General features: G+C 37.2%; 2 protein-coding genes and 1 pseudogene across 3 annotated transcripts in view; 1 reads left to right on the forward strand and 2 right to left on the reverse strand.

The window, feature by feature from the left end:
• Nucleotides 1–13,815, reverse strand: part of LOC120261036 (DNA repair protein RadA) — a 94,626-nt gene that overhangs the window by 68,712 nt on the left and 12,099 nt on the right. The gene's annotated exons all lie outside the window — the stretch shown is intronic.
• LOC120261035 (elongation factor 2-like) lies at nucleotides 985–5,035 on the forward strand. 2 transcript variants are annotated; one of them, XM_039268696.1, is made up of 3 exons: nucleotides 985–1,030; nucleotides 1,922–2,086; nucleotides 2,266–5,035. In XM_039268696.1, the coding sequence occupies exons 2-3, from the start codon at nucleotides 1,996–1,998 to the stop codon at nucleotides 4,704–4,706; spliced, it is 2,532 nt and encodes an 843-aa protein (XP_039124630.1). In that variant the 5' UTR covers nucleotides 985–1,030; nucleotides 1,922–1,995; the 3' UTR covers nucleotides 4,707–5,035. The 2 variants fall into 2 exon arrangements, with proteins under 2 accessions (XP_039124630.1, XP_039124631.1); XM_039268697.1 differs by having other exon boundaries at nucleotides 1,011–1,030; nucleotides 1,991–2,086.
• LOC120261038 lies at nucleotides 5,336–11,922 on the reverse strand (annotated as a pseudogene).

Raw genomic sequence — 13,815 nt, forward strand, 5'->3', positions numbered from 1 at the left:
CATGTTACTCCTCCTGCTTGGCTGATTCCCGCTATTAACCTGCCATCCATCGGATTTTGGTACCGGCATCTCAATCTTTTTCTAGTTGGTAGAGACTTGCCTTATTGGATGATGCGTTCTTTTACTGAGCAAGGATTTATCTTTCAATTTTGTTATTCTTTCATCTTACTTGTTATGTATTTTTGTAGTTTGTTCAGTTTTGGTTCTTAGTTTTAGTTTCTACTCTATTTAAATAAAATACAGCTTCTCTGTATGAGAAGTTCTTTCCAAAATCAGCTTTATATATTTTTTATAAATAATAGCTAAAATTAGCTTATTTTCAAGTTTAATGACAAAAATTTTTCTTTACTGATTAGAAAACTAATACATGAAGATGTACCAATTCGTCATAGCTCTATTTAAAGCCTTGGATCATGCTAGTAATATTCAGATGTTAATTCACTAATTATTTTCTCAAGCATACTTTTCTTTTCCGTGAAATAATACACACACAGTTTGTATGTTCACAGCCATAAATAATTAAACATTTATATTATGATTAAAATAACAGCTAACCATAAATTCAACAGATATATATTTATATATTTTAAAGAATGAAGCATTCGTATCTCATAAAATAAAAACATTATTATCGAGATATATTTAAATTCAAAAATATAATATTTAAAATTAAGATATGGCCGATGTATATATATATATATATTATTGAGATATATCTAAATTCAAAAATATAATTTTAAAAATTAATATACGGCCGATATATATCTAAATTAATTTTTAAAGGTAATAATTTAAAAGGAATTGTTTCTCAGAATATCCGCTGCCTATTTTGGCTGTGATAGATATTTTTAAAATCAGACGGTCCAGAATGAATGATCTAACCACTGGACTACGTTAACATAGATATGCTGGAGGGACATCTTAACATGCATGCGCATATCTCCTCGTTGGCCAATAGCTACATAAGCTAACAGAAATTAGGGTTTTTGGCACAGTGCCTGCGAGGGGTTCTCTTGCTTTGAATTTCAGGGTAATGCTAGAAGAGTTTTCCATATTTTGTAGTGATTTTTCGCTATTTTTCCTTCTCTTTCGCTATTTTTTTTCATTGTTTTTGGTAAATGCTTGATGGAACTCTGTGTGTGTGTGTGTGTGTGTTTTTTTTATTTTTTTTGTGATTTTGTTGAATTTATACTAATGGTTTATATTATGGTAATCAAAATCATGTTGTTTTTTTTTGTGTATATTTTATCGTATTTCTCCTTTGTATCTTGCTGTTAGTTTGATTTTCTGCTTATCTCTGATGGATGTTTGTCTTTTGTGGCAGTTTGATTTTTTTTTTTTCTTTTTTGAATGGATTCATGTTACTGGTGTGTATAATTGTTAAACTATGGACTTTGATTTTAATACTGATCTGATTATACTTGTTCTTATTGATCAAAATTTATTTTTTGTAGAATTTATGTGAAAGTATTATAATGCTTTAGCAAGGGTGCATCTTTCAGCATGTTTTTCATACTCTATGATCTGAAATTTTTTGGAATAAATCATATGTTATTGCACTCATCATAATGAAGAGCATATCTTGGTTATAGTGGCTATTAACATGCACCTTCAGACTTGACATTGTGGTCCTTTTTGTGACATTCCTTCTTCTTATCTTTACATTTGTTTACGTCCATGATTACTGTATGTAATTATTGTGAGTTTGGGCTATGAATTCATTATTGCCTGTTGAACTCTTTGATTTTCTTGTCATGCCTTTACAAGAAGTAGGGAAAAAGGGTAAAATATATAAAGTTGTAGTTTTCTATGTTTTTTTTTTTTTAGCAATATTTATGATATCATTTAGTCCATGGATCAGTGGCCATTACATTACTTCTTAATAATCCGCATTAATATAAGCATGTTACTTTTCTGGCAGTGACCTACAGGTTATCTGAATTCACACTCTTTCATCCTTTAAAGAAGGGAGTCATTTTTTTCTAAGCAGTCAAGATGGTGAAGTTTACGGCTGAAGAGCTACGCAGGATTATGGACCTGAAGCACAACATTCGTAATATGTCTGTCATTGCTCATGTTGATCATGGTAAGCAGTTTTCTAAATTACATTTGACTATATATATATATATATTGATCTGTATTAAAATTTCAATTGTGGTGAATATTTTGTTTAATTAGTTCCTTCAAATTGTTCTGTTTACAATTGCTCTGTGCAAATTATGAAATGTCAACCCTGATGATGCTGGTATTGGACTGCATGTGCAGGGAAATCCACTCTCACAGACTCTCTGGTGGCAGCTGCTGGAATCATTGCCCAAGAAGTTGCTGGAGATGTTAGAATGACAGACACCCGGCAGGACGAAGCAGAGCGTGGCATTACTATCAAATCCACAGGAATTTCCTTGTATTATGAGATGACTGATGATTCATTAAAGAACTTTAAGGGTGAGAGAATGGGAAATGAGTATCTGATCAACCTCATTGATTCTCCTGGACATGTTGACTTCTCTTCTGAGGTCACAGCTGCTCTACGCATTACTGATGGTGCACTGGTGGTTGTTGATTGTGTGGAGGGTGTCTGTGTCCAGACTGAAACAGTTCTCCGCCAGGCTTTGGGAGAGAGGATCAGGCCTGTATTGACTGTGAACAAGATGGACCGTTGTTTCCTTGAGCTTCAGGTTGGTGGTGAAGAAGCGTATCAGACATTTCAGCGTGTCATTGAAAATGCAAATGTTATCATGGCAACATATGAGGATCCACTTCTTGGTGATGTCCAGGTTTATCCAGAGAAAGGTACGGTTGCTTTCTCAGCAGGACTGCATGGCTGGGCCTTTACATTGACCAATTTTGCCAAGATGTATGCTTCTAAATTCGGTGTGGATGAGCATAAGATGATGGAGAGGTTATGGGGTGAAAATTACTTTGACCCATCTACCAAGAAATGGACTACCAAAAGCACAGGTTGTCCTACTTGCAAACGTGGCTTTGTGCAATTCTGTTATGAACCTATCAAACAGATAATAAATACTTGCATGAATGATCAAAAGGATAAGTTGTGGCCGATGCTGCAAAAACTTGGTGTCACAATGAAATCTGATGAGAAAGAACTGACAGGGAAGGTTCTGATGAAAAGAGTGATGCAAACTTGGTTGCCTGCCAGCACTGCTCTTCTTGAAATGATGATATTCCATCTCCCATCTCCTGCCAAAGCTCAGAAATATCGTGTGGAGAATTTATATGAGGGACCTCTTGATGACATATACGCTAATGCTATCCGAAACTGTGATCCTGAAGGTCCTCTCATGCTGTATGTCTCTAAGATGATTCCGGCATCCGATAAAGGAAGGTTCTTCGCATTTGGCCGTGTTTTCTCAGGTAAGGTATCTACTGGTTTGAAGGTCAGGATTATGGGGCCCAACTTCATTACCGGTCAAAAGAAGGATTTGTACGTGAAGAGTGTCCAGCGTACTGTTATCTGGATGGGTAAGAGACAAGAATCAGTTGAAGATGTTCCTTGTGGGAATACAGTCGCCTTGGTTGGTCTAGATCAGTTTATCACCAAGAATGCCACTCTCACTAATGAGAAGGAAGTTGAAGCCCATCCAATCAGAGCAATGAAGTTTTCAGTCTCCCCTGTTGTCCGAGTTGCGGTTCAATGCAAAGTTGCTTCTGATCTTCCCAAGCTTGTTGAAGGCTTGAAGCGTTTAGCCAAATCAGATCCCATGGTTGTGTGTACAATCGAAGAGTCCGGTGAACACATAATTGCTGGAGCAGGTGAGCTTCACCTTGAAATTTGCTTGAAAGATTTGCAGGAAGATTTCATGGGAGGGGCAGAGATTGCAGTCTCAGATCCAGTTGTCTCTTTCCGTGAAACTGTGCTTGAGAAATCTTGCCGCACTGTGATGAGCAAGTCACCTAACAAACACAATCGACTCTACATGGAAGCAAGGCCCATGGAGGATGGCCTAGCCGAGGCCATCGATGATGGCCGTATCGGCCCAAGGGATGATCCAAAAGTTCGTTCTAAGATTTTAGCTGAAGAATTTGGATGGGACAAGGATCTGGCCAAGAAAATTTGGTGTTTTGGTCCTGAGACTACTGGTCCTAACTTGGTTGTTGATATGTGCAAGGGAGTTCAGTACCTCAGTGAAATTAAGGATTCAGTTGTGGCCGGTTTCCAGTGGGCATCAAAGGAAGGTGCATTGGCAGAAGAAAACATGAGAGCAATATGCTTTGAAATATGTGACGTGGTGCTGCATGCTGATGCTATTCACAGGGGAGGTGGCCAGGTGATTCCAACTGCAAGGCGTGCTATATATGCATCTCAATTGACAGCCAAACCTAGACTTCTTGAACCGGTTTATCTTGTAGAGATCCAAGCCCCGGAACAGGCACTTGGAGGCATCTATGGTGTTCTTAACCAGAAGAGAGGTCATGTCTTTGAGGAGATGCAGAGGCCGGGCACTCCTCTTTACAACATTAAGGCTTACCTACCAGTCATTGAGTCATTTGGTTTTTCAGGTACTCTCAGGGCTGCAACCTCTGGCCAGGCATTTCCCCAGTGTGTGTTTGATCACTGGGACATGATGTCTTCTGATCCACTGGAACCGGGCTCACAAGCAGCCAATTTGGTGAGTGTGATTCGCAAGAGGAAGGCCCTTAAGGAGCAGATGACTCCACTTTCTGAGTACGAAGACAAGCTTTAAGGCCACCTTTCGTTCTATAACACTTTTGATGATCGATGTTCATCCTTACAACTTTTCATCCCCACAACTTTTTCATTCAACTTTTCATCCTTAAGGAGTTGTAGGAATTTCGTTTATTTGATGTTTTGCTAGATAGACTACATGTAGGCTCGTTTTTCTTTTTATTAGTATTTTTTTAAAAAAAAATTTTATAGTTCTTGAGGTTCGTCTTTTCAGTTTTATTGACTTTAAAAAATTTTATAGGTAGTTTGCCTATGATTTTTGTGTTGCGTGTGCTCTTTCTTATGTTTCTTAATTATCTACTGCTTGTGCAATTGATAATTCTGTGATTGTGCTATGAATCAAGAGCAGGTTTAATAATTATAAATGTGATTCCAGTGGATGAGGCCTGTTTAATTGCTTTGATTTAGTAGTGTTCATGCAACTCCAAATATGATTCTGAAATGAGGAATTTGAATTGCTAAATATTAATTTATCCTTGTTCATAAACATTTCATTTCTAATATAATCTAGTTCCATTGCAATTTGTAATTTTTTATTTTTATTTTTTTTGTGGGACTAGACTAAGATTGATTTTTTATTGGAAAGCACTTGCATGTACCTGCGCAGAAAATCATATGAAAGTATAGTGATCAAGAATCCCCCACTTTTATTCCCAGACTATGATGAAATAGATTAGAACTTCAGAGCAAAACTGGATGGTTCTTCAAGGGAGAAAATAAAATAAAACAAAACCAAAACCAAAACCAAACAGTAAGACCTCAACAATAAAAGAGAGGAAGAATCACAGGCCGGAGTAGCATCATGTCCTCGGACTCACTACCGGTTCCTGCATTTTATAAACTCCGATGACTCTCAAGACTTTTTCACTTTCATAACTACCTCACAAGACTTGTACCTGCTGCCCTACAGGCACCAAACTTGAGGACATTGAATCGAAAAGAAGAAGCGTGGGAGAACCAAGATGGAAAACAAAGAAACCTAAAATTTTGGATCAGTACTTTTGCTTATGACTCCTCAAGCTCGGTGTATTGAGAGTGCGCCGCAGCCAGAAGGGCTGCACCGATCCCTGAGCCATCATTGGCAAGTTTGACAACCACTGATTCAGAGACTTCATCACCGAGAAGCTCTTTGAGAGTGCTCTCCATGCACTGGCTAAATTTGGTGTAGTGTTCGAACAGCCCTCCATCCAGGGCAATCACTGTCCTCTGTTTTTCACTGCCTGAGCTTGTCACAGTGTCCCTTCCTTGCTTCTTCAGTATGCCCACTATTCCTGCTGCAGATAGACGAGCCCCACGCATGGCAATGATGTCACAGATATGGATAATTAGTTTTCTTGCTTTGAGGGAAGTTCCGGAGATCTGAAATTTAAACATTGGTCAGAGGCATGTGCCATGGGATATGCATTACAAAATATGCTCTCTCATGAGATGTTAATTAAGGTGTGCATTTACTTTGTATATATTTGCACCGTCTCTAGCATAGCATAGTAAAAAGGAAAAACTTACGTAAGCTTGGAATACCAGACAGGGTTTATGAACATACGCTGAGGTTTTCTTTCAGTTTGTTCCCGACAACTCTCAGATCAGAAGATGTATCATGATGCATGGCAGACATATCCGGGGTCCTGCAGATTACAAATGACAAATTAGTTTTTATCATGACATTTCTCCTTAACATATTACTAATGAAAATCATATGATGCACATCAACAAACACCAATGGAAACTTGCATGTGTATTGTAGCAGCCAAAAACAAAACAAGAAATAACAAGTAAAAGCATAAGTTAGGTAATTAGGATGATTTGGTGGAAATCTAAACACTGGCAGATGGTTTGAGATGCCAAAGCAGTTATCACAGGATCAAACTTACGCATATAGGTTGATAACAAGTATACCAACCCTGTATCATAGGGCACAAAAAAGCTTTACCAGAAATATGTGCTGAAATTCAGTAAAACTGAAAATGGAAGGAAGAAGGTTGGTCAATTTCAGAAGAAAAAAAGCATATGCCAACAGAGACGAATAGTCAAACACTTGCAATAAACAAGGGTTATGAAGCATAAGCATCTACAAGCAGGCACGCACACCTTGTACATAAACAAATTTACATACACAAATAATTGGCACTAGGATAAATGTAATAAATTTCTCAACCATTATCTTTAAGGGGCAAGATTGCAAAAAAATTCTGCCATTGTAAAAAGTAACCATCTTTGATCCATCGCAGAAGTAGGGCGTTCTGCTGTGGCACATAGGAGATATTTCTCCAAATTGTCATCCCAATCTCAATACTCTAAGAACTTAGCATGAACTATTTTGAGCACTGCAGAATGAAGTCTAGTGACTGAGAGTGAAGGTAACTAGTTTTTTTAACTCCAAAAACCAAATATTAGATGATATCTATGTGTGAATGTACGTGAAGATTTTTAAAAGAAATAATTGAACCCCTAGCCTAAGAAAAGCAAAAAATTATGTTCATCTTCTCATCAATTAAACTAGAAGTCTAAGCATTCACATAGGCAATTAAGCCACGACAGTATTTTGAACAGACTAGGCATGGATGCCAAAATATGAATACTGAATACAATCACTGAACCCAATAGGCTTTCATGAATATTACAAAACTGACACACAAATTTCACTTCAATTGGTTAAAAGATTTGAATAACTAAACATGGCTCCAGCAGTTCCTGAGATTCTAAATACACAATGCTCGATGGCACCAAGTATCTAACAGGACGTTGATGGAAAAATCGCAACAAACGGAAGCATACCTTAAGGTAAAGGGTGTTTTGAGTTTAGGGGAATGGTATCACCAAAAAAAGGCAGCTTCTTCTGCCAATTTCAAGAGGACCAGACGTAGCACTTCCCCAAATACATCCCTGAAATAAGCTTCTCAAAGATCTAGGAATTCCAAAACCAGTTCTTTACATGTTAGCTCTTCATATGTAATCAATAAAACAACTAAGCTATTTCAATAAAATAGCCGAGCAGGTTACCTGTTCACCAGGGTTCAAGCTCTCACTGTCTAATGCTTGATCATATTCCATTAATGGAAGATGGGATGACCGGAAGTTCCCCCATTCCATATTAATTACCTAAACATAACATGGTCATACTTTACTTAAGGTCAATATCATCAAATAGAGATAGCATGACTTTTAATTAGTTCTTCCAAAGATTGAATTTGAGAAGGCAGTTGAAGGTCAATGTTAATTACCATTTCTCCTGATTTAGGCAGAAGACCATGCCATTTAGGAATTGCATGTGCACGTTCAACATATGCTGCATTGGTTCCAGTACCCAATATTACAGCAGCAACAACATCATTATCATAGTATCTTCCACCAGCCAAAGTTCCAATTGTATCATTGACCTACATAAGTAGCATGGTACTGAAGAGATGATAAAAGAACTAATTCAGACCAATGCTGGGACATTTAAAATGAAATACCAATGCTGCAACTCTCATATCAAGACCCTGTCGTTCCATGGCTTTTGTCAATTCAACCACCACATCTTCCCCAACCTGCTATACAGAAAATAAGTAATTACAAAATGGTCCAGAGTGAACATCTCTTGTAACAATTATATCCAACACATTTAGCTATGTTGCATGTAATTTTGAGTGCAATGACAATAGATCCATATCAAATGATCACTATCACCTAATGGTTAACACTTTACTATCATAATAAATTTTAAAAATTCTGCACATAAATTATTTCCCAGATGTACTGGCAAAGAAAAGTTTATCACTTGATACAGATAATGCCTGCTTTTCCACAATATTACCTCAGCTCAACAAATATATATATATATAGGATGTGACATCAACTTCTGCCTAGCAAGCCTAAATTGGTAAAAGAAAAATCTCTCAACCACTTGTAGTTCCACAACCTTTTCGTATATTATTTCATCCACCAACACCATTAGCCAACATTAGGATTGTTCATATATACAGGTAATTAATTTGCTGAATTCAATGAAACTATAAATTGCATAATTGCGCACTCAACCATACATCAGTCCTGGGTTAAGCTAAGATTTGCCAAATTTGAAATCAACGATTTATGGATTTGAAGTTACACAAAAAAAGAAAAAAATACATGTAACACAGGAGAACAAACATGTTTAAATTTTAATCTTCCCTGACAAACGTGGTTTTTCATGACTCTCATTGTGTTGTTTCTTCCCCCCTCACCACCATCACAAGGGACACAATATTACCCATTTCAATCATTATTCATCTCTTGCTCCCTCCCATAAGGAATAGTACTATCAATATAAATAACTCTAATTTCTGTATTAAAATCAAAGATATTGTTTCTGATTTCCAATAGTAGAAGGGGTGAAGATATATTATGATAAACATCTCCAAGTAAAAAGACCATAATCGAGTTTCTCATTTCCTTTCCCAGTAAAAATATTTTTTTAAAAATGGTGGAAGTGTATCATATAATATCATGGATATCAGACAAGCAGTGCATTTATGACAACTATTAACTCATAAAAATGAACATATTATGCATTGAGTAACCAGCAGTGACCGTTTCTTCAATGGAGAACCCCTTTGTCCACTTAATCAGAGTTCCTGATGCAATCGAAGTCTGCCGGACTGGGAAAGAGAAAGTAAAACCAAGTTCTCGCTGCCTGCCCGCAGAAAAGGTGAAAAGCCTTCGCCTTCAGAAGCAACAAATTTTGCTAACTCAGCAGCAATGAAATCAAACAGTTCCTGAAAGCTTAGCCAATATGAGTGATAAGACACTAAAAAAGTAAATATTCAAGAAGGATTGTATTAAAAATATCAGACACTTTTCACATACATCAGAACTTCCGACCATTAAATTTGGTGAAATTGAGACTTCCATAGATTCTTCTTTAACAACGCGCCCTTCCCTTCCACCGAGTTGTACACGCAAAACACGGAAGTTTGTTCCTCCTAAGTCCAATGCATAAAACAATCCATGCTCATCCCTAAAAAGAACAAATTCAAATTGCCACTTTAGTAGGTGACCAACTTTTGAGTTTTTAAAAACTGAAGTTTTGTTTTGTTTTATTTATTTTACTGTGACATTGTATGATGCATATATTAAAAAGGAAGCACAAAGAATAAAGGATGCGGACTACCCACTTAATAAGGTGGAGACAATGTGGGCCAACCAAGTCATGCTGAAACAAATATCCAATTCAACATGCATTAACAGTCTATGTGTGTAAAACAAGAACGCCACAATTAAATGCAATTATCTATCTATTATCTAGAGACTCAAACCTGAAAGACTTGATGCATATCAGTCCAAGAAAGATTATTGTGCCTCTTGACTCCAACACAGATAATACTTGTATTGTACCTATCTTTACTTATACAACCGCTAGACCATCTATTATTTGGAACATAAACTCATGTATTTCCAACCTTTCAATATCATCCTTTATGATCTTAAGAGTCCTTTTTTTCTCACTCTATCCTTTAGATTCAAACGCTTTAAGTAAATTATCCTTTGAATTTAGCAAGAAACAGGAGGCATTAAGTCTACAACTCCTGAAAGATATAACCTTCCACCATAACAACAAAAGAATGACGTCTAAGTAAAATAGAAATTAACTTTTTTTAACCATTGATTGTAAGCATCTCACTCTTTGCTTAACAATAACCTCAAAATAGGATTTGGTGCAAGGAAAAAAGAATTTGGTCTTCAACTGATTTGATGATACTTTTTAAGATTATGCCATACCAAAGATCAAAATGGAAGTCCTAAAGCAACCTTATATTGAAGGTAGTGGATGCTAGCAATTACAAGTTGAACTAAGGTTGTGCTAATGCTCTGCTACAACAATATGCTTTCACAATTTCAAGCTTATATTACGCTCCCATTTCCTTAATCAGCTTGGACATTTGCTAATGCTATAAAACCACAGTGTCTCATAGACCAGCTCTATACATTGAATAATATTGATTATATAATTTTTATAACAATAAGAGAAGGGTTATCCATGATTTTCCACACACAAAAATTGCACGGAACAGATAATATCTGTCACAACCTCAAATGACTAATCAGTAATCACTATTTTTGACAAAAGACTAATCACTATTGTCAAAAGAAAGGTAAAAGGAAAAAGGAGCAAAAAGGAATACAGAAAAAGGAAAGGAATTGAAGGAGAGAGATTGAAAGCAGACATACCCCAAGAAACTCATGTGAGAAAAAGCAATTCCATGGGCAAAAATGTTTAATTTAACTTAGATTAAAGTCGAAAAGCTGAAATTTAGTTACAGAAAGTGGAAAAAGAAATCTCCAACGCAGGGAGATACCCAACAGGAGAAAGATGATGACAATAAGCTTTACTACATAAAAGCACATAAGAAGAAGAAGAAAGAATAAGAGCAAATAAACTACGAGAACAAACAAGGAAGGCGTTAAAGTAACAAAAAGAAAGGTTTTTTCAAGCAAACATGATTCAGAAGAGAATGAGAGACAATGTAAATCTTACAAAAATCACAAATTTTCCTGCAAACATAGAAATCATACAATAAAACGACAAACTAGAAAGATCCGAATTGAGATTTGAGAATGCACTATCCTTGAATCTTAAGAAGGCGGGGGGATACCCAGTAGGAAGATTGTCAACGTAGCTGATGAGCATCTTGAGCTTGCTCCCACCCTCAGACGCAAGCCCAGCATGCATCTCCACCGTCATCGCATCAGCCACTTGCCTCAGCTTCCCTATCGGCGTGGCGCACTTCTCCTCCAACTCCCTCACAACCGCCTCCGCCCTCGCCCACTTACCGCTGCTCCTCATCCTTCTCCGCACCACCACCGCCGCCACAGCTACTGCTGTCGCCGCGCACACCACCGCCACACCAACTGCCACTCTCCCCATCTCTTCTCTCTCTCTCTCTCTCTCTCTCTCTTCAATAAACCCTAAAAAAACCCTCTTTTATCCTTGATCCCGATCTCTATCTCTATCTACAAATCCATTCGTAGCGAAACCCTAAATGAAAAACTTGAATCAAGATCGGCGACGATGCTGGCAGATTTCTATGTAGTTTTTCTCCCTCTTTCCTTTCGCAGGATCAACCTCCTTCTCCGGGATCAGTGTTCCGGAAAATCGAGGGTTTCCAGATCGTGACCTAGAGAATTTGGGAACGAAACTTGCGATCTTCGCGAGGTTTTCCTGTTCCCTATTGGAACGATGGGTGAGAACTCAGAGAAGCTCGGCGTTCTATTTTGTATTTTCCACATTTACACTCAGACCCTTTATAAACTTCAAAATTACATTCGTAGCTCAAAAACCTCTAAAAAGGTTTCTTGTGACTAAATATAGAAAATATAGAGGGGGGGAAATGTAAATATTATTATCCTATCTTTTAATTTTGAGTTGAGATTATAGATTGACGGTTAAGATTGAAACTAAGGCCGTTGTGATAAGTGATAGATGATGAGTGGAGGGTGTTTTAGGAATTTCAGTTAGGATAAAAACAAAGAAAGGTGGGGTGATCCGGGATTGGTAAAGGATGTCTGGCCGCTGACAGCATCGTTGAGTGTCAAGTGGGTCCCATAATTTTATCGTGCTTTTCACCAGTGAATTGTGGGCCCCATACGACATTGATGGATCTTGCTTGCTGTTTGTGAAGGGACAGCTGATCAACGGTTATGACGCTCATATGACGTCATCATGTCAAGTTACATAAAAAAAAAAATTCTGACTTGATTGTTTACACACAGCCCATCATGATCAAAACCACTCTTTTTTTACTTAAATGAGTAACCAATTTATAATAGGAATTAATTAATTAATTAATTAATTAATTATTAAGAGTGGATAATGAAATGGTGATGGATTGTAAAGGTAGTTGTAACAGCAAAACTGACTGAATATCCACCGTTGGGATTAGATATCTGGACTCAGAACTGGCTGCAATGATGACACGTGTCATAGATTATTAACATTCCAGTGGGGGAAGAAGACGATGAAAGGCTGGGTCCCGCATAAAAGCAAGCAAAAAGTGTGAAACTAAACAGAGAAGGATGAGACACGTTGCAAAACAAGCACAAGTCCATGACTCGTTCTACAAACCAGCGGGTGAAAGAACGAGGAAAATAAATAAATAAATAAATTGAGTTTCAATAAAAATTTTGCCTGCATGATGTCAAATAAGCCAAGATAAGCCTATGTCAATTATTATTTTTTTTAAGCCAAGATAAGCCACTAAGTTAAAGAAGCATACACCATTCTCGATAAAAACAATGATAGTAGAACCAAAATTCATATATAACCATTACTCACACTCATACGGCCAAAGACAACCAAAAGCTTTTACCAATTGTGAGTATCAATTAATCTTTTAGTGGTTTGGCAACCTACATGATATCACATGGTTAAAATTTAGATGAGCGGTTCTCTGTTTGAGAAATACAACATAAATTGAGGCTGCAATAGATGTACAGCAGGGTGACAAAAACACAAACACAAGTGCAAACACAAAGGCAAAGACAACCGGTAATTTAAGAGAGACTTAAAAACTCATGGGTTCATATTACAAGGTAGCAAAAAGCATTCTAAGAAAAACAAAAAAAGAAAAAAAGAAAAAGCCTAATTTTCAGGGGCCTAAAACCTACTTCACATACTGTACAACCCCCAAGTTGTAAAAATATCATCCTAATTGGAGCATAGATAGAAAAGCATGTCCATGTTATGTCTTCCTCAAGTGAGACTGGCTGGGAGCTGACAGTTCCAAGAAAGAGTAACTCACTACTATATACACAAAACTCTTTTGGTAAAAGAAAGCTTGGGCCCCTTTCGCTGCACTACTTGCTTTTTGCATACCTGACTTTGTTGACAAAAACCTATAGTCAAACTTGACCAAGAAAAGTTTGCAGTAAAACATACCTCCCTCTAGACCGGCGACCCGATCGATCTTCGATTTGGTGATCCTCTGGTTCTCCACAACACATTGTCATGACTTCCTTATGGAATCTTCATGCAATTGATGTCAGACTCAACCTGCCATAAGTGTAATAAACAAGACAACCGGGGCATTGTGAAAAAGCACAGGAAATATGTTAATAATCCAGATTGTCGAGTTCGTAGATGCGTGCCT

This window comes from Dioscorea cayenensis, chromosome 5 (assembly GCF_009730915.1).
Source record: "Dioscorea cayenensis subsp. rotundata cultivar TDr96_F1 chromosome 5, TDr96_F1_v2_PseudoChromosome.rev07_lg8_w22 25.fasta, whole genome shotgun sequence".
Classification (NCBI taxonomy): domain Eukaryota; kingdom Viridiplantae; phylum Streptophyta; class Magnoliopsida; order Dioscoreales; family Dioscoreaceae; genus Dioscorea; species Dioscorea cayenensis.

What these genes read in the sequence shown, in the direction of transcription:
- LOC120261035 (XM_039268696.1), top strand. Translation starts at nt 1,996, where the DNA reads ATGGTGAAGTTTACGGCTGAAGAGCTACGCAGGATTATGGACCTGAAG. An exon ending in CATTGCTCATGTTGATCATG is followed by an intron (nt 2,087 to 2,265) that starts GTAAGCAGTTTT and finishes CTGCATGTGCAG; the next exon opens with GGAAATCCACTCTCACAGAC.